This window comes from Kogia breviceps, chromosome 12, assembly GCF_026419965.1.
Source record: "Kogia breviceps isolate mKogBre1 chromosome 12, mKogBre1 haplotype 1, whole genome shotgun sequence".
Classification (NCBI taxonomy): domain Eukaryota; kingdom Metazoa; phylum Chordata; class Mammalia; order Artiodactyla; family Physeteridae; genus Kogia; species Kogia breviceps.
In genome coordinates, this window is record NC_081321.1 from 2985271 (window position 1) to 3012757 (window position 27487).

Here is a 27487-nt window from a genome sequence, read left to right on the forward strand (position 1 = left end):
TCCTGGCAACGCCACCATCCTGTCTGCCTTGGGGGGCAGTTCCCCACAGGGCCGTCCACACATGCCCAGTGGGTGAGGAAGCAGGTGGCGGCTACGTGTCTGGAGTAAACAGTAGAGGTTTACCCAAGGTTTGCGCGGGGCATCAAATAATAACTGGCTTCAGACGTTTGCGGCCCCAGAAGAGGCAGCCGATGAAGGAACCCCCGGCCCTCGTGGGCCAGGTATTCCTCTACCGTTGTGGTGACCGTTTCTCTCCCGCTCAGCTGTGCACAGATCAGAGAAGTGGACACAGCGGGTCCAGGGGCCCGGGCCGGGAAGGGGAGCGGGCTAGTTGTGAGGCGAGCCACGCGGACTCATGGCCTCGACGGCGCCAGCAGCAGGCTACAGCCTTGGACTCCGGCCACCCCCTGCTGTGCCAGGGGCCCGGCCAGGACCCCACTCTGCTGATGTCCTTTTCTGCAGTCCTGATTTAGCTCTGCTCTTCTTGGGACGGGGGGGGGGGGGGGATGGGAGAGGATGGGGAAACCAGAGCCCTGAGATCGCGGGCCCTCTGCAGGGTGCGCTCCTGCCTGTCACTCCCCCGCCTAAAAGCCATCAGAGCCCTCCCCTCCCCGGCGTGCTTACCTGGAGGTGACGGCCCAGGTGACCCGGCCACTGCCTCATCTCCCCCCCCCCCCCCACTGTGCTCATCTGCCCCAGCGCCCCCTCTGGCGCTGCCTGGACCAGGCTGCCCTGCACCTCCGTGCCTTCGCTCCTGCACACCCCTCCTCCTGAAACTCCTCTTCTCACCCTTCTCTAGGCCAGACTGGGCCAGTGGCTCAGGAACTACTCTTTATTTGGAGAGGGGCTTTTATTTTAAGTCTGGGGTTCCAAGTGCATGCTGTAATTCATGCAGGGCTCACCTCCTCCAAGAAGCCCCGTCTGATCTCTTCCCACTCTTCCCTCCACACACCAGGCGGGGGCAGCGTCCTGTCCCGTAGCCCCCTTTGTCACGCGTCTCAAAGCTGTTATCTGCCCTCGAGGTCAGGTCTGTATCTCATTCCTCTTTGCACCGCAGGGCTCAGCTCAGCGTACAGCAGGCACTCCATAAATGCTCACCGAAGAAGGACTGTGTCCCTCCAGCCTCCACACACGCTTCCCCACCTGCCCTCTCTCCTTGGGAGCCTGGGATTGTTTTTCTACCCTTGGCTTAATGAGGCCCTTGACGCTGCTCCCCGCCACAGGCTGCCAGCAGGAGACCCAGCTCTGGGAAAAGGCAGCAGCGAGCGCTGGGAGCCGCTGAGAAGGGCAGCTCTGTGGTTTCCAGCTCTCCTCCCACCTGTCCCACGAGGGATGCAGGCTCAGCCCCCCCGAACGCTGTGTCTTCACTCCCAAAGCCATACAAGGTAACTGCGCCGTGTCAGTCCGGGAGGTCCTGAGGCCAGAAGGCTGGACCTGCCACGCCGGGGCGGCAGTGTTAATAGAGCCTCTTCGCCAGGGCCGAACAGACGAGGGATGGGCCGCAAAGGGCAGAGGCTGTGACTTCTGGCCACTGAGAGCCAAAGAACCTGCCTCCCTGCTGCATCTGTTTCTCAGCTGTGCTGGCTCTTTGCAAGGAGGTTCTCTGAATTGAAATCTCAGTCTGGTCACCTTTCCCCTTGGCGGGGCTGCGGGGAGGAATGTGGAAAGGTAGGGCTCTTTCAGGAAATGCAGCGAGGGGCTGCATCTGGCTCCACGTTTCCGGGGAGAAGGGGCTGCCAGAGTGGCCTGGAAATGGCCTCATACACCTCAGGTTGCAGGAGCCCCTCCTCTCAGACTCCCTGCCCAGGAGATGAGAGAGGACAGAGTACCCCCAACCTTTCTGCAGAAGCCCCCTTGCCCTCTATTGCATCTTCTCCGGACCTTGTGGATCTTACTTTCTCTCTCAGGCTAAGTGGACTAGTAAGAGTGTGGCTGGACGGACAACAGCCTTTAGACAGAGCTCCAAATTATCCAGGCACTGTTCTTAGTCCTTTACAGGTATCAGCTCATGTAACCCTTACATCCCTGTGACGTACATCCTGTTAATTTTATCCTCGTGTAACACATGAAGAAACTGAGGCTCAGAGACATAAAGTGACTTACTTGCCTGAGTTGCTGAGTGCCAGAGACAGGATCTGAAGCCAAGCACCCTGGCTCCGAGGAAGGCCCCGCTCTCAGCCCCTCCCTCTGTCAGAGGGGAGTGAGTATATGCAGCTGTCCCCTGACTCACCCATCCCTCGGTGTCACTCCCTGACCCCGTTCCCTCGGGAGGCCACGCTGCTGCAGGGGGATGGAAGGAAAGGAGGTTGGAAGGGCCACTGCGCCTGCAGGGAGCAAGGGGGCCCTCAGGAGCCCGGCGCCCAGGCAAAAGCCATGGGAAACCCTGGTGTTCTGGCGAGGATGGGACGGGGTCGGGGGGCACCGAAGGTCCAGTCCCAGTGTGAGGGGACCTGCGGTTGAGGCAGAGGAGGGAATCGCGACCTTGAACCCGCCAGTCCTCCGGGCCCAGCGGTAAACGACTGCTGCAGGGGCTCCCGGTCCCCACAAACCTCTGCTCTAACCAGTGCCCCTCTCTTCCCCCCTAAGACAAGCCTGGGGCTCTCTGGGGAAGCTGAGCAACAGATAGGGTCCCCCAGAGCCACCAAGCCGTGCGAACACCCCAGTGAAGAGCCGGGAACGGTCAAGGTGAACCCACAAGTCAGGGCTGCCTCTCCCCTCCCCGTGGGCAGGGAAGGGCAGCTGCAGGCTGGGGTCTGCCCCCTCCCGGCAGAGGAGAGAAGGGGCCCCGGCCCCCCGGGGGCGGGGAGGGGGAGGGCAGCCTCACCCAGTCTTTGGAGGTGCCGAGCCTCTTGAGGCCGTCCAGGGGGAGCAGGTGGGCGGAGTCCTTGTGCAGGAACCGGGTGGCCTGTCTGTGCTGCCGCTGCCGGCTGCTGTCTCGGCCCCGCAGCTCCGCCTCCCGTCCCCGGCCCCCGGCATCTCCCTCCTCCCTCGGGGCGTCCGGCCGGACGCTCATGGCCCCCGCGGGCGGGCCGGGGGCTCCTGGACGGCCTTGCCCACCGTCCTCTCGGCCTCCTCCACCCGGCAGCTTTCTGCCTGCAGCTCTCGCAACCCGAGGGCCTCAGCGGAGGGAAGAAAAGAGGAAGTAAATAAATATCGTGCCGGAGCGGCGGCGTCAGACACCAGTTTCCAGAGCTTGCCGTAGAGGGGGCGGGGTCAGCGTTGCGAGACAGCAGAGAGAAGGAGAGGTCCTAGTAATCGTCTCTCAGAATCACCAACTGTTGGCTTTTTCTTTTCAAGATTAAACACCTCCGCAGCCTCCCACTGCAGTCCCTTGGGGCTTCTGTCAATGGGACTGGAGTTTGAGACGCGCTTTGTATTCCTCTCCCTCTTTCCTGCCAGCCGCGCCCAGAGCCTGGAGGGCAGCCCCGTGCGTGCCCGCGATGGGCAGGGAGGGAGAGTCCCTCCACGCTACCGTCTCTGCTCACACCAGCCACCCCTCCTCTCCATGCTTCCGAAGCCTTCCTCCCCTCCCAGCCCCGACCCCTCTCGCCCGCCTCACGAGGCCTTCCTGGGGCGGTGCTCCAGCAGACACCCACCCCTCCCTCTTCTGAATTTCTGGAACAGCGTCTGTGTTTGGTGCGTGCCGTCATGTATCCATTCATCCACTTCATCTTCACGCGGTGAGGTGGGCATGGCACTGTCCACTCCCCCCCTCCCCGCCCATCTTTCAGCAACCGCGGAACTGAGTCTGGAAGAACTAAGCAATTTGCCAGAGTGACACGGTCTGGAGTCTAATCCAATCTTCTGCCTCGGGCTCTCAGCTCTTTCTGTTAATAATTGACGTCCTCACAAGGCCCGTTGTCTGTCTCACGCTCCGGGCACTTGGCACGCGTGGGCTGGTGTTGAGAGCTGTCTTTCCACGCGAGTGTGTCGGTAGCTGCCTTTCAGAAGCTCCTTGCGGGCGGGGACCGAATGACATTTCTCTGTATCCCTGGGGCCCGGCAGGCATCAAGTATCAATACACAGCTGCCTCTCCTACATTTTCCTTAAGTAATCAAGCCCCTCCCCTGGCTCTCATTCCCTGGCCTCCAGCCGGTCCCCCCAGCTACGTTTGGACAGAGTTGAGTTTTCAGGTGACCAAAGGAGGGACGGTAAGACATCAGAAAGAGGAGTTGGAAAGAGGGAGGGCTCCCCTGGACACGGGTGGGTTGCGTTGGCTCCCTGAGGAGGGAGGGAGCCAGCTGTGCCGTTGGCATCGAGCAGGGGTGCCCTGACTTCACCCCTCAGCTTGAGCCTTCTCGCCTCTCTCATTTCCTTCACTGTCCTGAGAATCACATGGTGCCTCGTATTTGCGTCCAGAAAGAGAGGAGTACAGGAGACGAAGGTCGGAAAGCTGTTTTGATCCATCCAGGACGGAGGGGGCAGCGGGGGCTCTGCCGGGGGGTGGCGGTGGGCCCTGGAATCCGTCCACCAGCGCCAGATGTTGCTGTCGTAGGGCCTGTCGGGCCTGGAGGGGAAGGTGGCCGGCAGACGTCCCACACGCAGCCACGTGTGGAAGCCGCAGGTGTGCTGGGCCGCATCCTTCCCAGGGCAGGTCAGTCGATGACGCACCTTGGCCTTCATTTCCGTGCAGGGTGGCAGCTTCAGGGCCAGCTGGTGGCAGTCTTGCCGGGTGAAGCCGGGCAGCTCCGAGGACTCCCTGGGGAGGATGGACTCGCATTGAGCCCACGTACGGGGCGTCGGGAGGGTCTCGTGGGCGTGGACCGTCTAGGGAGAGACAAGGGAGCCTGGGAGCACTCTGCCTCTCCCCTGCTGGAGAGGACAAGCTGCCAGCAGCCTCCAGACCCAGATTCTCATCAGGACCGGGTGGCCGCGGGCGGGGGGCGGGGGACACGGGACGTTTCCTCGCTTCTTGCCCAGAGCACGTGTGGCCGCTTGGTATGATTTGCACGCACTACCATCGACTGTTCTCTGTCCATCCATCAGGCTTTGTTTTCCCAGCCTGTCCTCAACTGACATTTCCCTCTCCTTACTCTGCCTTCGCCCCTCCTCCCCATCCTGGGGCCCCCGTTCCCGCCTGGGGTCTGGTGCTCTTCTCCAGGCACATTGGGCCTGAGGTAGTGGGAGGGAAAACGCCCCTTCCAAGCAGAGTGTAGGAGGGAAACCATTCTCCAGGGAATGGGGCCAGTGCTTTTCTGCCCCGGCGCCTCCCGTCCCCCGCTTCTCTGTCGTTGGTGCATTTCCCTCAGGTCTCATTAAGATACAAGCACGTGTAGGAAGCATCCAGATGGGGGTTCCTTTCCTTTCTGGCGCCCCTCCACCCCCCGTGAAGTAAACGGTGGCAGATATGTACTTGACACTTTGCGAAATACTTATCCTCGTCTCGTTTAACCCTCACACCTTGCGAGGAAGTGTTCTTGCTGCATCTCAAAGACGCAAGAAGCAAGGCATGTGAGGGTGAAAGCTCGTCCACGGCACAGAGTGAGGGCAGCGGAGCTGGCACTCGGTCTGTGCCACTCAGGACACTACGCTCCTCCCAAATGCCTCTGCTTCCCACCTGCCCCTAGGACTTTTCTTTTTTTTTTTTTTAAATTTATTAATTTATTATTATTTTTTGCGGTACGCGGGCCTCTCACTGTTGTGGCCTCTCCCGTTGCGGAGCACAGGCTCCGGACGCGCAGGCGCAGCGGCCACGGCTCACGAGCCCAGCCGCTCCGCGGCACGTGGGATCTTCTCGGACCCGGGCACGAACCCGCGTCCCCTGCATCGGCAGGCGGATTCTCAACCACTGCGCCACCAGGGAAGCCCCCTAGGACTTTTCTGATCCCCCAAACTCACCTGCTGCTTGGGCCCAGTCCCCTAAGTCATGTCTCCACGCACACCCCAGGGGTGGGTCTGGATGTCATAACCAGACATTTTCTCTCCTCTGCCCTGAGCTCCGTGTTCACAGGGTCATAGGACAAGCGTTCACGGGCCTGGGGCTCTGCTGCCCTGGAGAAAGCAGGGCCCACCCCAGGGCGGGCAGGGGGCGGGGGGGGGGGGCTGGGGACAGCCCCTCACCCAGTGTGGTACAGAAAGGTAGCTGCAGAGATGCGGCCCCCCCCACTACCTTCAGGAAAGGTTCTCTGATGCGGGGTGGGTCACTCGGCCCTCTGGGTGATCTCTGCAGGTCGCTGGCCATTTTTCTGGGCTTCCCTGCAGGAGGGGCAGCTTTGCCTGGAAGACTTCTTGGCAGCATTGTTTGCTGCTGGGGTTGCTATGGTGATGCTTCGGGGTGGCGATGCAGGGAGGAGGCCCTTACCTCTCCGTGGGAGGGCTCACCAGTCCCTGGGGCCCTGGCTGCCTTTCAGGTGAGGCAGGTGGGGAATAGGGCTCATAACAGGAGCTGCTTCAAGGTGGGGGGCAGAAAAGCAGGGCGTGCTGGTTCCCAGGCCTGGGGCTGGGGCTGGAGGTGGTCATGAGGCGCCTGTAACTGGCCCCATCCTTCCCTAATGTTGGTGGGCGAGTGCCCCTGGGTAGGCCTTTCTTCAGGGAGCCCTGGGAGGCCTAAGTGACCCAGCGTGTTCAGAGGTCCCCCAAAGAGGCTGGCTGTGCAGGCCGGGCACTGGGAAAACTGCCTGCCAATGGACTGCTGAGCTGGGAGGACATGCCAGGGCGGGGGAGGGAGGTGACCGGGCCCCAGCCCTCTGCACTCTCCTTCCAGGGCTCCGTGTTGGCTTCAAGCCTTGCATCTTCCCTGTCAAAACCATTTTCATCGTCACCCACTTTCCTTGCCAAGCCCCCTCACGCCTAGGGACCAGACACCAGCACGCCACAGACCAGCATGTGCCCCTGGGCTTTATTGAGTAGGTAGTTACAGTAGTGTTTTGGAGCTGGGGGCTGTGCACGGGGTCAGCTGGGGCCCAGGGCAGCTCTCTGCAAAGCTGGGTTCTCTGGAAAGCTGCGGCGCCAGCTCAGACAGGCAGGCAGACAGGCCAGCCGGCCTCCTAACTCGTCTCTCTGGCATGATTAGGGACCTTATCAGAGAAACGTCTCTCGGGCACATCCGGGCACCCACTCTGCTCCAGGTGCCTCCATATGCCCCCGCCCCACTCTTGAGACCCTTTCACCAGGATTTCTTCTCACAGGAAAGCTGACTTGGAAACGTGGGCAGGTGGGAGGCAGGGGCAGTAGGGATCCTGGCAGGCAGGCTCGCGTATGGGGGCACGTACAGTGAGGAACCCTCGAGGGAGGGGCCTGGAAGGAACTGTGCACTGCAGCCCTCCCTACTGCAGGAACCCAAAGCAAGTAACAGAAGCGAACGGAACCTCCTGGGTATCGTAACCCCCTTCTGGCAGTCTCTAGATAATGATCTAAGGAGATAGGTTTACATTTATAATTAGAGGATAATTAGGAACATATACACCATTTACAAGGGCCACTCTGTCCGGAGCAGGGAAGGTGGGGGGCGGCTGGGCACAGACGCAAACAGTCGGGGGCGGGGGGGAGCTCTCCTCATCTCTTTCCACCCTTGTTTTTGCTGTTCCCACCCGCAGCCCCTAGTACGGAGGGAGGAATCAGACAGATTCTCTTGGGGAGTGGTTGGCACGGAGACCGGTCACCAGGACCTCGCGGCTTGCAGAAGGCCCAGTGGCGGCTCTGGCGTGACGCCTGCCTTGGCGTCAGCAGGCCAGGTGGGGCTGGAGGGGCAGACGGCCCCCGCCCGCTGTCCTGGCGCAGAGGGCTCGGAAGGCCAGCCCAGCGAGCGCCCGGAGAGCCGCCGGCTTGAGCGGTGCGGGTCCCGTCTCTACCGCAGCTCGGGGATGAGCTGAGCCCAGCTGACGTCGTCGGAGCCCAGCAGGTCCTCCTCCAGGCCGGGGAAGCTGATGTCCAGCAGGATCTTGCTGAGGCTGTCATTCATCGTGTCCAGGACCAAGCCTTCTGTTAGAGAACGGTTGGCCGAGAGGCCGGCACCCTGCGGCTCGGAGGAGCCTGGCTTGGGGGCCTCCATGTCTGAGGGGGCACAGCCGCTGAAGGGGTCAGCGGTGATGTCAAAGGGCTCGGAATCGAGCAGCTCTCGGGGGGAGTCAAAGAGGGGGACGCTCTTCAGCGGGGTGGCGCTGAGATCCGCCAGCTCCAGCGAGTCCGGCAGGGGCCCAAAGGCACCCTGGGGGGTTCGTACGGGGCTGAAATCGAGCCCCCCCACTTTGGCCGGGGGCGTGAGCCTCCAGGATTCGGGGGTCACGGGGAGGGCAGATTTGCTCGGGGTGGAGGAGACGGGCGTCTTGAAAGGCCCGCCCTCCTCGTGGGAGGAGCCACGCTGCTGCGAGGAGGCAGGCAGCTGCGAGGCCCCTGCTGTGGCTCGTCCGGAAGCCCCGGGGCCCTCGGAGAAGCACAGCTCCGGCTCGTCCAGACAGGGGGGCAGGAGGTGCTGTTTCCTTCGAGACCGGCTCATCTCCCTCCTCTCCCTGCGCTTGATGACAAGCAGGTCGGAGACGCAGCGGGCTGGGGACTTGGGCCCGCCGCTGTAGGACTTCTTGGGCCTGGGGACGGGGGAGGGGGACGACTCCTCCTTGACAGACGGGCAGGGCGAGGGCCACTCTTCCAGGGGGGGGCTCTCGACTTTGATGGGTCTCCCTAAGTGTGGCGCTTCCTCACCGGGCTGGACTTCTTCCTCCTTGATGGACTGGACTGGAAGCAGAGGAGACAGCCCTTCTCCCAGGAGGAGCTTCTCCTCTTTCACTGGTCCTGCCGTGGGCAGAGGGGCGACACCCTCATCCGCGAGCAGCACCTGGAAGGGAAGCAGGTGAAGGTGAAAGCCAGGTCTGGAGACTCAACCAGGCAGCAGGTGGGACACAAGTTCATGACTAAGACAAGTGACATGCTGGTACTGATCCTCTTTTGTCTTTTTAAAGTCTTAAAGACTACTAAATATGAGACTATATGATGAAGGTGGTAGTTCAGTTCTGGGGCTAAAAGACAGTGTTTCCTGGGCTTCCCTGGTGGCGCAGTGGTTAAGAATCCGCCTGCCGATGCAGGGGACACGGGTTCGTGCCCCGGTCTGGGAAGAACCCACATGCCGCGGAGCAACTAAGCCCGCGACCCACAACTCCTGAAGCCCTGGCGCCTAGAGCCCGTGCTGCGCAGCGAGAGAAGCCACCACAGTGAGAAGCCCGCGCACCGCAACGAAGAGTAGGCCCCGCTTGCCGCAACTAGAGAAAGCCCGTGCGCAGCAGCAAAGACCCAACACAGCCAAAACTAAAAAAATTAAATAAATAATAATAAAATTTTTTTTTAAAAAAGGACAGCATTTCCTATGGTGCTGGCATAATTAATTAGTATCCACCTGAGAGAAAATAAAACTGGATGGCTGTTTCATACCATATACAAAGACTTAAAACAGAAGAATTAAAACCATACAAATCCTGAAAGAGAATCTAGGAGACTACATGTACAATCTGAGGGGGGCGGGGGGTGAGCTTCTTAACCAAGACTGGAAACCCAGAAGCTGTAAAAGAGAAGAGAGACATATTTGACTACATAAAAATGTAAAATCTTCCTGTGGCAAGAGAGACCATAAACAAAATTAAGAAGCAAACAACAGAAGTAAAAATTTCTTAAAAGACAGGTTAATATTTTAATAACAAAGAAATCACAAATTGTTAGCAAAACCCTATTAGGAAGATGGGCCATGTCCATAAATAAGCGTCTCACAGTGAAAAATTCCCAGTGACCAAACGCAGGGAGCAGGTGTTGACTTACCGATAAGCAAAGGAAGATAAAATGAAACAAGGAGCTGTCCTTCGTACACCACAGAGGGGCAAATATTAAAAAGACTGATAACACCCATGGCTGGCAAACATAGGTCTTGTTGGTGGATGTGTGAATTATCACAGATTTTTCTGGAAGCCAATCTTGCAATATTTAATAAACTTTAAAATTAAACTGTTCACTCAGCAATCTCATGTCTGGTTCTCTATCTCACAGAAATAAAAACACTAGTAAGAAAGACACTTGCAAAGATATTTATTGCAATGTTCGCCATAGGGCAAAAAAACCTAGAAACATAATGTGCCTGTGAAAGCGGAATGGTCGGGAAACGTACGGCAGAGCCACACCATGGAATATTATGTAGCCACTAAAAAACAATGCAGGGGCTTCCCTGGTGGTGCAGTGGTTAAGAATCTGTCTGACAAGGCAGGGGACATGGGTTCGAGCCCTGATCCGGGAAGATCCCACATGCCGCGGAGCAACTAAGCCCGTGAGCCACAACTACTGAGTCTGCGCTCTAGATCCCGCGAGCCACAACTACTGAAGCCCACGCGGCTAGAGCCCGTGCTCCACAACAAGAGAAGCCACCGCAATGAGAAGCCCGCGCACCGCAACAAAGAGTAGCCCCCTCTCGCCGCAACTAGAGAAAGCCTGCACATAGCAGCAAAGACCCAACGCAGCCAAAAATAAATAAAATAAATAAATTTAAGGAAAAAAAAAGAAAGTGTGTGTAATATGATCCCGTTTTCAATGCCGTGTGTGGTGTGTGCGTGTATAACGTGGCTATGGCGATCGGTGTATGCAGAGTATACTAAGAGCATGAACCAATAGCATGCTAAACTGTCAACATGGCTTATCACGGGGAGCAGGGGTGACACGGGTGAAGGTGAGGCGAGGGGAAGCAGAAAGAAGAAAAGAAGATGAAAAAGACTGCATTGAAGCAAAAACAGCGTACATGCTACAATCACAGGAATGCATTTATGTAAAATTATCTATGCTGGTAGGTGTACTTTTATGTATATTAAAATGATATTTTTTAATTAAAAAAACAAAAGCAAAAACAGGGACTTCCCTGGCGGTCTAGTGGTTAAGGCTCCACGCTTCCACTGCAGGGGGCATGCGTCTGATCCCTGGTCTGGCAACTAAGATCCGGCATGCTGTGTGGTACGGCCAAAAAACCCCCCAAAACCAGAAACAACAAAACAAAACAAAAACAAAAATCAAAAGCAAACCCAAGGCTCTTTATCTGGAGCCCCTGCTACTTCCATCTCAGAGGGGCACAGGGCCCTTCCTGTACTTGTTACCGGCCAGCTCCTGCTCACAAATCCTTCTCTGCATCGCGGCCTGGTCTGAACTCCCTGTCCTCAGCCCTCGAGCTCCACCACTGATGCTCTACCAGGAGCAACTCCCCCCAGGGGACATTTGGCAACACGTGGAGCGTTTTAATTGTCACCCCAGGCGGTGCTCCCGACATCTAGCGGGGAGAGACTAGGGACGCTGCTAACGCCGCCCTTCCGCGCACAGGGCAGCCCCCCTCCACCCCCGACAAAGAACTGTCCAGCCCCAAATGCCAGCTGCACGGAGGCTGAGAAACCCAGGGCTAGACTGGCCCATCACTCTTTCATTGCCACTGGGTGCCTCCAGGGCACACCCATCACAAAGCCCTCTCCAAGGACCTCCCTGGCGGTCCAGTGGCTGAGACTTCGTGCTTCCAGCGCAGCGGGTGAGGGTTCGATCCCTGGTCCGGGAGCTGAGATCCCTCAGGATGCGCGGTGCAGCCAAAAATAAACAAATAAAAATTTTAAAAAGGCCCTCTCCACCCCTGTTTGCTGCCCGGATCTACTTTGTAAAGCCTCCTTCCCTTGTGAACTCTTCCTGAACCGTCCCGGCCCATCTGTTATAGTCACCCTTGTCTGAGCTCTTATAAACTCATCAGGCACGAGTGGGCCTCCCAACATGCCTTACATCATACGGCAGGTTCCCTTCTAGCCCTTAGAATGCGGTTGCATTTTCCTGTGTGTCGGTGCCTTGTCTGCCGACTCGATGGATAAGCTTCTCGAGGGACACCTGGCAGAATCTGTAACTGACTGGAGTCTCTGCTCAGAGAGAACCCGAGGCACTGACCTTGGGGGCGATGCGGACTCGCTTGCTGCGGCGGGCGAGCTCTGAGCTCATGAGTGAGGCCGCCAGGGGTAACGGCACCTTGACCGAGGGCTGCAGCACCAGGGACTGGTTCACTGGGAACTGGATGGGCACCAGGTAGGAGCTGACCCGCGGCAGCAGAGGCTTCATCTTCCGCCCTGGGAGGGACCGGGGGGGGGTCAGGAGCAGGGTCCAGGGACAGGCCCCTTGCAGGCTACGGGATCGTTGCTCTCCTCCCCTGGGCTGGGACCCCCGAGTCCGCTCCCTACAGGTGCGCCCCCCGGGACCAGGCCCCCCAGTACTAACGTGCGCCCAGGGGGAGTTCGGTTTTGATGGCCACGTTCTGGCGGAGCTCAGGGTTGGGTCGTTTCTGCTGCTGTTTGGGGCAGAGAGGGAGAGAAAGAGACCGGGTCAGATGCAGGGGGAGGGGATGAGGCAGGCGACCCTGCCAGCTGCTCCGGTACCGGGCATGGAGCGAACCGACCGCCTGGCCCTGGGCAGGTGGTGGCACAGACACACGGCAGTGGGCGGTCCTACCACCTCATCCAGGTGTCCTCACCCCCGGGATGCAAAGCATGGAGCTCTATGAGGGGCAGAGAAAAGGCAGGTAGAGAAGTGAGAGCAAAGACGGCCGCCCTCCAGGCCCGTGCCATGCACCGTGGTCACCATCTTGCAGGGAGACTATGGCGGGTCCTCCTGCCACGCGCTGCTCTGCTTGGGGCGCCGTGATGAGCCCGTGGGAGCAGGAGGAGGCGGAGGTCACGTGTCCTGAACACCCGGCAGCTCAGGTGCTCTGCGTTCAGGGCTGGTAGGCACCCAGCCACAGGCTCCCTTTCCTGCTAACGTCTTGTCCCTGTCACCGAAGCCATGCTGAGCGTGGAAAGGAAACAAGGCCGAGCGCCGAGCGGTAGGGAAAGAATCTTACTGATTCCAAGTGCTCGGGTGATTGTGGAGACCCGGGGTCCAGTGGCTGGTGGTGGTCAGGCATCGTGGGAGAGAAACGAGACGAAGTTACCGCCAGTGCCGTCAAGCTGACCAGACCGGGCAAACCTATTCCCGACGGAGGCCGAGGGCCGCCCTCCACGACGGTCCCTCCCGGGAGAACGAGGGCAGCTAGCGGCACCCTACGGGCGCTCTGAAACCCCAAAGCGATCGCTTCCGACAAGGGATTCTGGGGGCTTTGTTTCTGCTCCCCGGCCTAAAGAAGGGCTTTTTAAAAACCAGGTTTCCCACTTTCTCTGTAAGAATCACCTGAGATTCTTGCTAAAAACACATATTCCTGGGCCCACCCCAGGCCTACTGAGTCAGAAGCCCCAAGAGAGGGGCCTGGGAGGCTGTATTTTAACAAGTGTTCCAGGCAGTTCTTATCACAGGGCAACACTGCCCCAGGAGGTCCCGTTTTTGGATCAGAGAGTCCTCTCTGTGGCCTGGTCCAGCAGAGAAGTGTGCCATCCCTTACGGGCTGGCTGGCCTTTAACTCTACCCTGATCGGATAAGCCCATCCCAAGAGGACTTCTTTCCTTTTGCGATGGATCTCATGACCTCCAGCACTGGCCCTATTTGGACAAAACCAGGGTGCTTACCTTAAACACCTGGTCCAGTGTCAAGTAGCGGTTGGCACTGGGGTGTATGGTCCAGAAGGAGACCTTGCCGTTGGCAGACGTCTCGCGGACAAACATGTCGTGGAGAGAGAGGTTGTGGCGGATGGAATTCTGAAAGTAGAGGACGCCACCCGTCAGCCACTTTGGCTTTGGAAACACTACCGCCGATGTCCCCCAAGGAAATCAGGCCCAGGCTTTGTGTCCTTGTAACCTCGCCTATTGGCAGCTCCTGTGACATTCCGCATGGCGGAGCTGGCAACCTGAGCCATCAACCCGTCTGTCCAGTGGGGACAGAGACTGGGGCCACTCCTGAGGTGGTGATAAAGCAGAGACCTGGACCGCTGTCAGGGGCTGGGAAAGAGGAGTGAGGCTGCTGGGGATAACCAGCGGCCAGAGAGGCGAGTGAGGAAATTATGATGCCAGGGAGCTCCCTGGTGGCCTAGTGGTTAGGACTCTGGGCTTTCACTACCGTGGCCCGTGTCCGATCTCTGGTCGGGGAACTGAGATCCCACAAGCCACGTGGCGTGGCCAAAAAAAAAAAAATTACGATGCTGGGGGATTCAGTTGAGGTGAGTGTGAGGTTAATTGTCCTGCTGTGGGGAAAACGATACAAATGCCCCTTGGCCTGGGACAGAGCGTCTGTCGGGGCGCCGACGCTCTGGCTCTGAGTCCCGCGTGAGCTATGGCTCCCAGGCTTCTGTGCTCCCGTGAGCAGGAGGAAGAGAAGATCCCCGCCTTCCGGAGAAGAAATGTGACTTTATAGAAGGCGAATCTTTGGATCGTGAGGCTTACAGATTTTTTTTTTCATTAATATCTTTTCACGAAGCTACTTAGTCACTCCTGCTGCACTTCAGTGTCGCACAGAAGTGGGCTCTGTGCTGCACTGAAGAGTCCCCATCAACCCAGGGTAGCGACAGTTGAAGTGGTTACAGGGCTGTTAGTGATGATTTTGTCTGGATTCGGCAGGATCGAGTCCCAATCCAAAAGATACGGTTGTTGAAGTTTCTAGCATCCTTGGCACTTACCCGCTCCCTCCGCACCAGACACAGACTACTGCCCTTCCGTGTAGACAAACTATCGGGCCAGACTGACCTTGACCGTGGCTGTTACAGGACACGGTACCTTCCAGCCTGGCTTGGCGATGTGCTTGAAATAGGGGAAGTGGTCCTCGATCCAAGTGTAGATGTCTTTCAGGGTCATGCGCTTCCTCTCCGTACTGTTGATGGCAAACTGTATCATGGCCATGTAAGAGTAGGGCGGCCGCTCAGACACGGAGTCCGGCCAGGATGCCGATGCCCCCAGGGGCCCCTCAGCCTGAGCGTTCTGAGAAGCCAGAGGGAAAGAGAAAAGGCAGTGACACGGAGAGTTCACAAGACCTCCTCCGCCCCGCCCCAGCCCAAAGAACATCCCCTAGAGAAACATTTTATCCCATAGAATTGTACTGGAAACAAATCACCTGAGACCACTATTCCATAGAATAAAATTTTAGGGTTAGGAAGAATCTTAGAGGTGATCTGATCCACTCTCCAAACACAGAACCACTTCTCTGTCATCGGTCATTTTTTTGAAGATATTGCCCAATAATAATTAGAAGTCCAGTCTTTGTCAGTTGAAACCTCTCAGGAAAGTCTGGGTACATATTATGACTCTTAAAGCATCAACTGTATGTTAAAACTACACCCATTTTTCAGACCTGAGTGTCGAGGGACCTAGGTCTTAGTCTGATTTCTACTCCTGATGTGATGTGAATAAACCCATCTACTTTCAATGTTTGTACAAGAGAAATATTCCCAAGGGTATGGGACAGACAAATGTCAGCAGAGCACACATCTGGCTAAGTCACAGGCAAAGATCTGATCATCCACATTTTAGAAAATTGAGCTATAACTTTGTAAAGTACACAAGTTCTAAGTGAACAGCTCAGTTTTCACTTATGTACACATCCACGTAAATTTTCCCTTTAAAAAATTGTTGAGTGAAGTAAGTCAGAAAGAGAAAAATAAATACCGTATGCTAACACATATGTATGGAGTCTAAAAAAAAAAAAGCGTTCTGAAGAACCTAGGGGCAGGACAGGAATAAAGATGCAGACGTAGAGAATGGACTTGAGGACACGGGGAGGGGGAAGGGTAAGCTGGGACGAAGTGAGAGAGTGGCATGGACATATATACACTACCAAACATAAATAGCTAGCTAGCGGGAAGCAGCCGCATAGCACAGGGAGATGAGCTCAGTGCTTTGTGACCACCTAGAGAGGTGGGATATGGAGGGTGGGAGGGAGACGCAAGAAGGAGGAGATATGGGGATATATGTATATTTATAGCTGATTCACTTTGTTATAAAGCAGAAACTAACACATCACTGTAAAGCAATTGTACTCCAATAAAGATGTTAAAAAATTTTTTTAAAATAAAAATTATTTAAGTAAAAAGTAAAAAAAAAATTGTTGAATGATGGATTAAAGGGTATATACAAAGGGCAACCAGAAGAACAAACCCAGGGCACACAAATGGGTCAAATCAATTTTGATTGCTGGAGAGGTATTTAAAATTCACAACTAACTCATTTTATTTGCTATTAATTTATCTTCTAATAAAACAATCTTGTTAAAAATGCTGTATTCTTGGGCTTCCCTGGTGGCGCAGTGGTTGAGAGTCCGCCTGCCGATGCAGGGGACGCGGGTTCGTGCCCCGGTGCAGGAAGATCCCACGTGCCGCGGAGCGGCTGGGCCCGTGAGCCGTGGCCGCTGAGCCTGCGCGTCCAGAGCCTGTGCTCCGCAACGGGAGAAGCCACAACAGTGACAGGCCCACGTACCGCAAAAACAAAAACAAACAAACAAAAATGCTGTATTCTTTTCGTACTGTTGGGATACCTCTTCAAAGTTCAAGTGGCTTTCCAAACTGAGAGCTCTTCATTATTTCCTGAATACTTACTCAAAACCTACTAAGGGCACAGTACTAAACCCAGTGCTGATGGGGTACAGAGTGCGCCAGAGGAGTCTGCCCTCAAGCACATTTCACAGATAGGGGTGAGGGAGGTGCGGGGGGGGGAAGATCCCAGGTAGAAAGGGAGCTCCAAATTATATAGAATCACACTAAGTGAGTGCTAATACCAGAACTTGGAAATTCGACTCCACAGGCCACCTGATTTCCCTTCTTAGAAATTCCCTGCACCGGCTGACCGCCCTAGTGAGTGACGGGACAGTTCACCTTAGCCTGACTCTGCTCCAGGTGACGATTCTCCTTTTCCTCCACCTCTTGCTTGATGCTGCAGGAGCCCAGCCCATCGGAGGTCATCTTTCCAAGCCACTGGATGTTGGTCAAGCTGTTGTCTAGCGTGCAGCCGGCTGCCTCGCCGCCAGCTACAAGGGAAACAAGCCAAGACGCCGCTTAGCTGCCTGATCCCGAGCCCAGCAGGCCCAGTGAAGGTGGCAGTTGGGGACTGCCTCTGCCCCGAGGGCCAGGGAGCACGTGCTGACTCTACTGTGGCCTCTCGGGTACTCTGCCCCACTAGGATTTCGGGAGAAATTCAGGAGCACAGTTCAAGTTGCATTTCAGTCTGAGCCACACTGAGCCTTAGAGATCAGTCAAGGCAACCTTATAAAAGCATGACTGAGCATCTCAACAAAGAAAGTCACTTTTCCTCCTCATGCTTTCTCCTTCATTAAGATGGAGAAAGACTCCTGTTTCCTTATGTGGTCAATGCAGAAGATAACTAGATACAATAAACAAATCCTTTTCCAATGTAAAGCAGGGAGTAGAAATGCTAAATTACATTGCAACCCCTTCGACAGTGCCCAGAGGATCCCGGGTCAAGGTTTCAGGATGAAGAAAGGCAAGACTTTCCCCCGGTTCGGGCAGATGCCTGTGTGTCCTAAGCATCAATGTGGCGGACTGCGGTCCTCACCACCAGAGAGGGAAGGCTGGCTCCTCACCCCTTTGCCTTACAGACCACATACCACAGTTCTCCCATCTCTGCCCGGGAAGGGCTCCAGGTGGTCTAGGAAGATTCACGTCCTTGGATGCAGACTTTGGTCCCAGGGTCTCGGTGATCACTTCTGTCCTCTTGGGATCATTGCTGGTTTGGGCTGGAGGCTGGGGTCCTGCAGGGCGAGTGGGGGCTCCCCCGCAGCTGATGAGGATGAACTTATTGGGCCCACTGCTGCCGCTCTCCTTTCCTTTGGCCGTCAGTGCTGTGATGATGCTCTGGATGTTGGCGTTCTTGGGGATGGCCACCACTTGGGTGTTGGGCATGGTCGGGTGGTTCATGATCTTGATCCCGGCTGGAAACTTGCAGGGGTTGGACTCTGCCACCTCCTCGGAGGCCTGCGGTCGAGCAGGCTCTTGTTGGGCAGGGGGCCCCTTAGGCTCCTCTTCTGATGCGTCACCCGGGGCATTCTGAACAGGAAGGGGCAGCCTCCGTCTTTTGAGAATCAATGGCCGACGGGGGCTGGTTTTCATTATGAATCTGTGCTTTCACTCTCCATTGAGAATGACAAGCATGGACCCTGGAAAGTGCAAGGGGCAGCAGGAGGTCAGAGGTTTATGAGGCTGAGAAGGAGGTTCTGTTAGGGAGGGCTCTTCCTCACCACATGACCAGGAGCACGGGCCCACAGGCCCAGATGAATACCCCTTGGGGCTTTGTAAAGACCACAGACAATAATGAGATGAGTTCCACCGGCAAAAGTTAAAACTGAAGGAAAGAGAAGAAATTCAAAGGGGTAAAATGGGATTAGGTTGGCTGTAGGTCAACATAGTCAAAGCTCTAGGAGCTTAAGAATGTTTGGGGAATTCCCTGGCGGTCCAGTGATTAGGACTTGGTGCTTTCACTGCCGAGGGTGAGGGTTCAATCCCTGGTCAGGGAACTAAGATGCCACATGCCATGTGGTGTGGCCAGAAAAGAATGTTTAGCTACAGAAATAAATAGGGAAGCTCCAAAAATGTGGAAATGTCTCTTATCTCCTACTATAACACAGATCACTTGCAGTGACTGTTAGGATGGGAACGCTGGAATAGGACATCCTGACGACACTCTGATCCCATAATCCATTCTAGTGTAGACCACATATGTTTTTATACCATCTTACTTTATAAATTAAAGGATCGGAGCCCACAGAATCAGAGGAAAAAGGCAGACTGTACCATTATTGTCACACCACTGAAGAAATCATCTTCCAGCTCACAAGACCTCAGATAAGAGGGAAACTGCTCTACTCAAGGCCCAGGGTAACGCTAAGGGGTGACATCATTTCACGGGCTATTATCCTTGCCTTTCTTAAAAAACAAATACATAGGGCTTCCCCGGTGGCGCAGTGGTTGAGAGTCCGCCTGCCCATGCAGGGGACGCGGGTTCGTGCCCCGGTCCGGGAAGATCCCACGTGCCGCGGAGCGGCTGGGCCCGTGAGCCATGGCCGCTGAGCTTGCGTGTCCGGAGCCTGTGCCCCGCAACGGGAGAGGCCACAACAGTGAGAGGGCCGCATACCGCAAACAACAACAACAACAAAAAAACAAATACATTTTTCTTTTACAATTTGCAAACTATTTATATAGTGACATTTTAGTACTTGCGTGTGCTTATTCATAGTTTGACTTTCTAAGCATGTGACTGTATCACTTAATTTCTCTTCCAGAACCAAGGCTGTTATCCCTGTCTCCTAACAGACTGTTGCTATCTTCAGCGTGCTCAGGTGGTTTTGCAGTGTTAGGGAAAACTTTTATCTTTTTAAAATTGTGTTTTTTGATTTTAACAGATCTTTGGAATACTCCACCCTTGTGTAAAGTTGTGAAAGTCTACTGAGGGACAGAGGAATGGGCTGTCCCTCTTTTAGGATATCTGCCATCTCCCTAAAATTGACTGTCACACTCGTCTGACATTTGCCATCTGCTTAGAATCCACAGACCCTCTCCACTCTGCCTTCTTTTCCTGTATATCTAGGTTCTTCTACCTTCAAATCTCAGTTTTACTTCCACCTCCTATCTCTTCCGGCCTCCCTCCCTCCACCCATCAATCAGTAGATACTAGTATTCGCTCCCCACCCGCAAAAGATATCTTCCTGGTCTAAAGCTTAATTTTCCCTTCTACTCTGACCAGCCTCTTGCTACCACTGCCAGCATTTTCTAGCCCGGAGACTTCCGGAGCGGCTCCCGGGACTCACCCACATCCAGACCAGGGCTAGGCTGCGGGGGTCTCCGGAATCCGGAGGAGGGTCCTGGGAAAGGGCGGAGTGGAGGCCTAGAGGTGAGAGCAACAGGGTTCAGGGGAGTGTGCGAGCAGGTCGGCCTCGGCTCCCAGCGGAGTAAGCTCAGAGGGACCTCAGACGCCGTCTGCCGGAGCAAGAGGGCCGCCCCTCCTCCCGGGGGAAGGCCGGGGACGCTCAGCGGGAGAGGTGAGGAGGGCCGGGAGGCTGGATGCAGCAGCGCCGCGCACCGTCGCCAACCCAGTCCGGAGCCGGCCCTCCGCGTACTCCGGGCCCCGGCCTCCCGCACGCCGCCCACTCACCTCGCTTGCACCGCCGACACGCCGGCTCCGGGCGGCTCCGCGCTGCTCCCACCTGCAGGCCGGGCCGCGACCCCGGCTGCGGGGCGGGGAATCCCGGGATCCCGGGAGGCGGGGGGGTCCCGGGCCGGGGCCGGGGCCGGGGGTGGGGTCCCGCTCTGAGGCTTTCAGTTTGTTCCGCTGTTTGAAATTGGCGCCGGCGGAACGTTGAGGTCACGTGACGGGCGTGGCCAATCAGCCCCGGCCCTGTCTCCGCGTTCAGCCGGGACGCCAGCGGCGGCGGGCGGGCCCTGCCTGTCTGTCGAGGCGGGCTGGGCGACGGCGGGAAGGGCAGGTGAGGCAACCCGACCGGGCGGTTGAGGCGGACGGAGCGGCTGACGAGGCAGCCCAGCCGGGCTGAGGCGGGCGGAACGGAGGCCTGGTCGGGCGGGTGAGGCGAGCGGAGCAGCGTGCGAGCCGGGCGGGCTGGTCGGCGGCGGGTGAGGCAGACTGAGCGGCGTGCGGGGCTGGCGGGCGTGCGGGCGGATCGGCGGCGGGTGAGGCGGACGAGGCGGGCGGCTCGTGGGGAGAGCGCAGGAGGGCTCCGCGGCGGCGGGGCGCGGGGGACCCCAGGGACAGTGGGGACCCCGGGCCGCCCCGCCCGGCTGCGCTGCGCCCGCCGCCCCGGGCTCTTCCCCTCTCGCTGGTTCCTTGCTGGGGGGACTGCCCTCCGTTGACCTCCGACCAGCGACCGTCGCGGGCCCCCGAGCGGCCTGAGGGCTCCTGGAGCGCAGTTACGACCTCGTTCAGGTTCCCTCCTGAAAAATTATTCGCACACGGTGGACCCCGCCTCCGCCCTGAATCTTCGAGTTTTGATCTCCTCCCGCCCCGCCCCCCTCGGTCTTTTCTTTGTAGTAAAGGACTTTATCTACTAACTTAGTCAACACGTTTAGTTGAGCACCTACCATGTGCCAGGCCGCTCTAGGATGCAGTGGAAGAAGGGGTCTTTCTTCTGCGCTTACGGTCCGATGGGAGCAGAGAGGAGCTCAGACACATTCGCAGCGAATTGCTTCTTTAAGCAAATGGAGAATTACAGCTGCGAAGTGATAACTTAGAGCTCAGGGATAACTTTGAGTATGTAAATAAGGGGATCTTGCCTTATGGTAGGTGAGAAAGGCATTTCTTTTTAAAAAATAAATTAATTAATTTTTGGCTGCGTTGGGGCATTTTCACTAGCTGGGGCGAGCAGGGGCTACTCTCCGGTTCGATGCGCGAGCTTCTCATTGCCGTGGCTTCTCTTGTTACGGAGCGCGGGTTCTAGGCGCGCGGGCTCAGTAGTGGTGGCTTAGGGCTGTAGAGCCAGGCTCAGTAGTTGTGGCATATGGGCTTAGCTGCTCCGTGGCATGTGGGATCTTCCTGGACCAGGGCTCGAACCCACGTCCCCTGCATTGGCAGGGGGATTCTTAACCACTGCACCACCAGGGAATTCCCAAGAGAAAGGCATTTCTGATGAACTAAAGCTTCGTCTGAGATCTGAGGCCTTTATGCAAACACTGGAGGGAGACCCTCCAAGCCAAGGGAATGAGGTGTGCAGGGCCAAGCCGTAGGAGGAAGCGTGGGCGGCACAAAGGCTGAAGAGCATCTGAGGGGTTTGAGCTAAGAGACCTGCACTGGAGTGTGTGTGAGATGAAGCTGGAACCAGAGCCACAGGACCTCAGCCACCACTAGGAGTCTGGTCCTTACCCAAAACTCAAAAATTTTAAGCAGGAGTGTGAGTCAAGATCAGATTTGCAATTTAAAAAGGTCCCCCTGCAGGGGGTGCCAGAGGTTAGGGTAGACCAGTTAGGCTATTGCATTCTCCCCGGGTCAGAACTGTTGGGACTTGAAGGGTGGTGGAGAGAGAGGGAAGGAGGGGTGGGGTAAGATGATTATTTTTCACAAAGGAGCAATGCTTTTTATCAAATTTTGAGTTGAATATGTCTCCAAAAATAGATTGCCATTGATTCTGGTCCCACATTTAATACTGAACTGTCACTAAAACCCACAAATCTGTTTTTTTCCCAAAAGTATAATTGACATAGCACATTATGTTAGTATCAGATGTACAGCATAATGATTACCTATTTACACCTCAAAATGATCACAGTAAGTCTAGTTCCCATCTGTCACCATGCAGAGTGACAAAAAACTTTTCTTCTTGTGATGAGAACTTTTAAGATTCTCTTGGCAACTTTCAAATTTGAAATACAATGTTGACTATAGTGACCACACTGTACGTTACATCCCATGACGTATTTATTTCATAACTGGAAGTTTGTACTTCTTGACTCCCTTCATCCATTTTGCGCCCTCCTCCCAACTGCCCTCCCCGAGAGAGGTTTATTTTTGAAGACATGTTTAAGAGGTAGGATTGACAGGGCTTGATGTTGGGTTGGATGGTAGAGGGAAAAGGTAAATGTCAAGGTGTTTGGTGGCATAGCTGGATGAATGATGATACCATTCCCTGAGCAAGGGCCCTGGAAGATGATCACTTTTACGGAGGGGGGAGGGGTGCAGGGGAAACGAGCATGAATTCAGTTGTAAATGCTTTGAGTTTGAGGTGCATTTGAGACATCTAGTTGCTATTGCGTAGGCAGTGGAATATTTGGGTCCTGAGTGTGGAGAGTTCTAAGCCAAATATAGAAATGCTTGACTCGTGTACTTCCAGGTGGTTATTGACATGTCAGCAGACGACTGCCTGGGAAAGGCATGTAGAGTGAGGAAGGCTCCAAAGCCCAGCCAGAGGGAGAGGCCACAGTAACAAAAGGCACTGACCTCTAGTTACAGCAGAAAGAAAGAGGATGGATGCAGGTGTACTGAGGTTTGTTGCCTTCTGGAAGATGAGAGTGTTTCCTTTGATGTCTCCTGTGTTCTTTGTGAAGTAGGAAGTAAGGTGGTTGGTTTGGAGCGAAGAAGAGTTCTGAAGTTTTAAGACAGACACAGTAGGACTGCTGAACAATGTGGTGTCCCCGAGAGGCTGGGGACTTTGAGCAAGGCGTGAACCTCAGCACTTCTCCCTGGAGCAGTTGTTACCGCTGTCTTCTCCCCGCTGGGCTCCTGCAAGAGCCTTCCCCCTCGCTTCTCTGCCTTCTTTCTCTGTCCCCCCTCTTCCCAGCCCAGCTTTCCTACAAAGCACCTAGAGCTATCTTTGAAAAGTATAAATCGGACCGTGTTACTTCCCTGTTACTTCCCTGTCCAGAGCCCTGCGGTGACTTCCTCTTGCACTAGGAATAATTCAGCCCAGTCCTTCCCCTTGCCTTAACCGTGTGTCACGTGAACTGGCTTCAGCTCCTACCACTCTCCAGTTCAGCCATGCTGACCCTACTGCTTCTTGAACAAGTCAGACACATTCCCATCTTGTGGTCTTTGCACTTAACTGTTCTCTCAGTCTGGAATATTCTTTCTCACATCTTTCTCTTGTCTGCTTGTTCTCCTTTCTTCATTCAGGTCTTTGCTCAAATATCATTTTTCAGATAGGCCTTCCCCGACGACCTTGTCTAAAGTAGCACTGGGTCAGCTCAACCCCTTATACCGTTTCACTTTTCTCTGTACCTCTAATCACTTCCCAACTAGATGTAAGTGCCATGAGGTCAGGGATTTAATTTTGTAATCTGCTATATATTTCTAGCACCCGTAACAGTGCCCAAAACACAGTGGGCACTCAGTAAATATTTGCTGAATGAATGAATGAACAAATGGATATATTTATTACCTGTGTTCTCCCTAAAATGTTTGTTCCTTGAGGATAGAGACTTCGTCCTGATTTCTCTTTACATGTATCTCCACTGCCCAGTGACATGAATCAGAGTATGTTGCTTTGCTCTTGTTGACTGAATGAAGGAATCATGCTGTATAACGGAACCAGTCTGCCCTGCTGTGTGCCTCTCCCTCCAGGATGCCCGGTGGCACCACCCATTCACCTCTCCACTGAAACTTCCGTCCCACCAACCCACTGACAGAACTCTTATTAAAACTGATCTGGGGCTAGACCCACTGGACGCGTTCTCAGACTTGTTATTCCTTTGTGGGTCCTGTTGGCCCTGCCTCTGCCTCCCGCCTCCCGCCTCCCACCTCTGCTGACACCGCCCAGGTTCCGGCTTCATCAGTTCTCAGGCAACACAGTTACCTTCTAACTGGTCCCCCTGCTTCCGGGGCACTTGATCTCGCCTTTCACACTGTTGCCTGGATGATCTAAAAGACAAAAGCAAACAAAAACCAAGTATGGTCCCTAGGAGACAACTGAAAATTTGAACACTGAATAGTTGATATTTACTATTTAAGGAATTTACACGTATAAATATATATTAATGTATATTATATAAATATAGTATATAAATATGTATGTTTATATATGTTAGTTGTGTTACTAGGAATGATATCATGACTGGGAATATAGTATTTTCAAAATAATAAAGGGGTAGGGGAAGTGGATGGGGTGTGGATGGGATGTGATTGGTCGTGGGTTGATGGCTGTAGCCAGGTGATGGGCACATGGGAGCTCATTATATTATTAACTATTTTTTTGTATGTTCGAAATTATCTGGGGTAAAAGTTAAAAAAAAAAAAATCCGAGTGTGATCATATCCGTCCGCTCGAAAATCTTCAATGACTACTTAGGCCAAAGTCTAAACTCAGATGGTCGACCTGGTTTTCTGCCCCGAGCCTGACACCACGTCCCACCTCAGTTCCTGCCTTTTGTCTTTTCGAGCCTTGTGTCCAGCTCCATGGAGTCTGAATCCCTGGATTCGCAGTGCTCCTTCACGTCTGCCTTTGTGTGTGCTGCTGCTCAGCCTGGAGCGCCCCCCACCCCCACCCCCCCGTTCTTTGGCTTTTCCTAGCCCTTCTATACCTAGATCAAGTATCACCCTCTCCAGAAGGCCTCCCCTGGGGGGAGGGCAAGGGAGCACTGCTCTCATTATTGTAATTGTCTGTCTCCCTCTGTTAGACTCTCAGCTCTTTGAAGACAGGGGCAGTCTGTGTCTCTACAAGTGCTTGGCACCCAGTAAATGATCATGGGATAAGTGGTTGGTTATTCATCTTCAAACTCCCAACACCCAGCATGGTGCTTAACACACGCTCGATAAGTGTTCATTGAACAAATGTTGTTGAGTGTGAAACTACTGTGTATTGCCTCGGTGGTGTAGGTGTAGGAAGCTGCTGTAGGTGTACCACCCCACAGTCTTGGGGTAGGGCTGCTGGCTGCTAGCAGAATCGGCTGGCAGAGTGTGAGGAAGAGCTGGGGAATCAGCAGATCGTTTTCTCCCAGCTTTTGTTTCTTCTCTGCAGGCATGGGTTGGAAGTGGAGTCTCTCCCTGGACCTGATGACAACCAGCATCATGCAGTTACTAACTGCTCTACCCTCACCTATTGATGCCTCCCAGGAAAAAACGCCGCCAAATTTCCCAGAAACCCCAGCTGCTATTCTACCAACAACCACTGGAGGGCCCCAAACACTGCTGTGGGTCTCCCCAGCTTCCTGTCACCCACACTAGACAGGTGGCCAGCAAGCCTGTTGACCACAGCGCCATCACTTCCTGGGTAGGCCATGGGGTTCTTGCCTTGGCTTTTCCTCTTCCAGGCTTCTCACGGTGCCACGTGGAGACTCGTGGGCGCAGGGACAAGGAGGTGGTTTCCTCCTTCTGTCTGTCCTCAGCCACGTTCTCTGGTTGATCGTTTTTCCCGAGTTCAGACTGAGGCGTGGGTTGATTGGAATTGGAGTCTTTCCCGCGCCCCACATTCCTCTGTAAGAGTTCAGTGTAAAAGTTTCACTACCCAGTAGCTGGGTGAGAAAGCCAGAGAAATGTCAGAACGAGTAAAAAATGAGATTGTTCCCTGAGCTTCCCGTGAGATGTGGAGTTTTTAGTTAAGTGCTCTATTTACTGTTTAAACGACCAAACGTTGAAGAAAAATCCTCAGAAATGTCGTATGTTCTATTTTGACAGTTTAAAAACCCTGGGAAGAGAACATAGCTACGGCATGTCAGGGAAGTAGTGTAGCAAAAGAGCCAGACAAAAGCCTAAGAGGGCTTAATAAATGTCCTTTGCCCACGATTGCTGGGGAGAACCAGATCCCTGGCTTCCGGACTGGGGAAGAAACATAAATGTTAGAATCCTGTTGATGAGGAGGAATGAACATGTGATCATGTGTCGAGTCCTCACTATGTGCCAGGCCCTCTGCTAGTTGCTTTCCGTGCCTGATCTCACTCCCAGTTCTTTCCTTCAGCCCTTGTCCTTCACTGGGGCTTTCTTGGTGCCAAGTGCTCGCGCTGCTAGGGCTGGGGATCAATGCTGAATAAGACTGCTGGGCCCGCTCTCAGAGTTGAAAGATAGACAGTTAAGCATGTTGCAGCCGTATGTTGTGATGAAGCGAAAGAGGCATTGTCCCCTCTCTTGCACAGGAGGGAACTGAAAGCCAGGGAGATTGAGTAACTTGCCCAAAGCCCGTATCCCTTGGATACTGTTATCCAAATAGGCAGCTGCTTTTGTTTTGTGTCTATTGCTGTTATGGGCCCCCATTTAGGATTCTGGTCCTGGGATGCAGTTTCCTTAGGTTTGTATTTGGTAGTTGGCTCTCTTTACTATTTTTCTTTTTCCTTTTGGAATCCTTAGGTATCACCTCAGTTTGATACAACAGCAGAAAGCTGGTTCCCAGTCAACCGGAAATGTCATCACCGAGACCAGGCAAGGCGTTCAAGTCGAAAATCTACCAGCTCCAAGTTTCCACACCTAACATTTGAGAGTCCACAGTCTTCTGCCAGTTCAGCCAGACCTGGGATCCCCCTAATCAGGGACGGCCCCAGTCAACCAGAAAAGGACATTTCTGGAAGGCCCTTGGTTCCCATGCTCAGCCCCCAAAGCTGCGGGGAGCTGTCAGCACATGCACTTCAGAACTTCCCTTATGTGTTCATTCCACCGGATATCCAGAGCCCAGAGGCCTCAGGGCAGGGAGGGCCCATTCCCTCCGAGCAGAGGGAAAACAGCCTTCCCAGCTGCTCCCTTCGCACAAGCACGCCCAAGAGCCCAGAGCCCGGGCCTGTTCTGGTTAAAGACACTCCTGAGGAGAAGTACGGGATAAAGGTCACGTGGAGGAGGCGACGACACCTGTTCACTTACCTCAGGGAGAGGGGCAAGCTGAGCAGAAGCCAGTTCCTTGTGAAAAACTGACTGGGTTTCCCGGACGTCCGTGGTCTCAAGAAATTGATTGCGGGAGTCAAACGGGAATTGAATTCCCACATTTGCTTTTTAAAATACCTTGTGTCATGAACAGTTTTTAGTGTCATAAACAGTTCACTTCGTATTTTCCTTGTATTAGCTGTTTAAAATTTTTAAATACCTTGTAACTGTTTAAAAAGTCTGTAGATAAATAAATGGCTGCAGAAAGTTTTTAGAGAACCCTGCTTCTGTCGCTAATGCAGCAGCACCGCCCCCGCTACAAATGGGCTTTCTTAATTGTTCCCTTTAACCACTGCTTATTCATCCTTT

At 54.7% G+C, this 27487-nt stretch overlaps 3 protein-coding genes across 12 annotated transcripts; 1 reads left to right on the forward strand and 2 right to left on the reverse strand.

Annotated features, from left to right (window-relative positions):
• Nucleotides 1-1005: 1005 nt before the first annotated feature.
• RHNO1 (RAD9-HUS1-RAD1 interacting nuclear orphan 1) lies at nucleotides 1006-27388 on the forward strand. 4 transcript variants are annotated; one of them, XM_067008432.1, is made up of 3 exons: nucleotides 1006-1385; nucleotides 25293-25544; nucleotides 26615-27388. In XM_067008432.1, exons 2-3 carry the CDS (start codon nucleotides 25377-25379, stop codon nucleotides 27167-27169), a joined length of 723 nt encoding a protein of 240 aa, XP_066864533.1. In that variant the 5' UTR covers nucleotides 1006-1385; nucleotides 25293-25376; the 3' UTR covers nucleotides 27170-27388. The 4 variants fall into 4 exon arrangements, with proteins under 4 accessions (XP_066864533.1, XP_058937400.1, XP_066864534.1 ...); XM_059081417.2 differs by lacking the exon at nucleotides 1006-1385 and adding an exon at nucleotides 20251-20322; XM_067008433.1 differs by lacking the exon at nucleotides 1006-1385 and adding an exon at nucleotides 20396-20418.
• TEX52 (testis expressed 52) lies at nucleotides 4075-6181 on the reverse strand. Its single transcript, XM_059081449.1, has 2 exons — nucleotides 6110-6181; nucleotides 4075-4767 (listed from the first exon to the last, which is right to left on the reverse strand). Exons 1-2 carry the CDS (start codon nucleotides 6179-6181, stop codon nucleotides 4075-4077), a joined length of 765 nt encoding a protein of 254 aa, XP_058937432.1.
• Nucleotides 7787-17953, reverse strand: FOXM1 (forkhead box M1). 7 transcript variants are annotated; one of them, XM_067010582.1, is made up of 8 exons: nucleotides 17455-17953; nucleotides 16703-16854; nucleotides 14616-14807; nucleotides 13476-13604; nucleotides 12818-12862; nucleotides 12199-12268; nucleotides 11875-12050; nucleotides 7787-8770 (listed from the first exon to the last, which is right to left on the reverse strand). In XM_067010582.1, exons 1-8 carry the CDS (start codon nucleotides 17951-17953, stop codon nucleotides 7787-7789), a joined length of 2247 nt encoding a protein of 748 aa, XP_066866683.1. The 7 variants fall into 7 exon arrangements, with proteins under 7 accessions (XP_066866683.1, XP_066866681.1, XP_058937311.1 ...); XM_067010580.1 differs by having other exon boundaries at nucleotides 17452-17953; XM_059081328.2 differs by having other exon boundaries at nucleotides 14616-14816; nucleotides 17452-17953.
• Nucleotides 27389-27487: the final 99 nt, after the last annotated feature.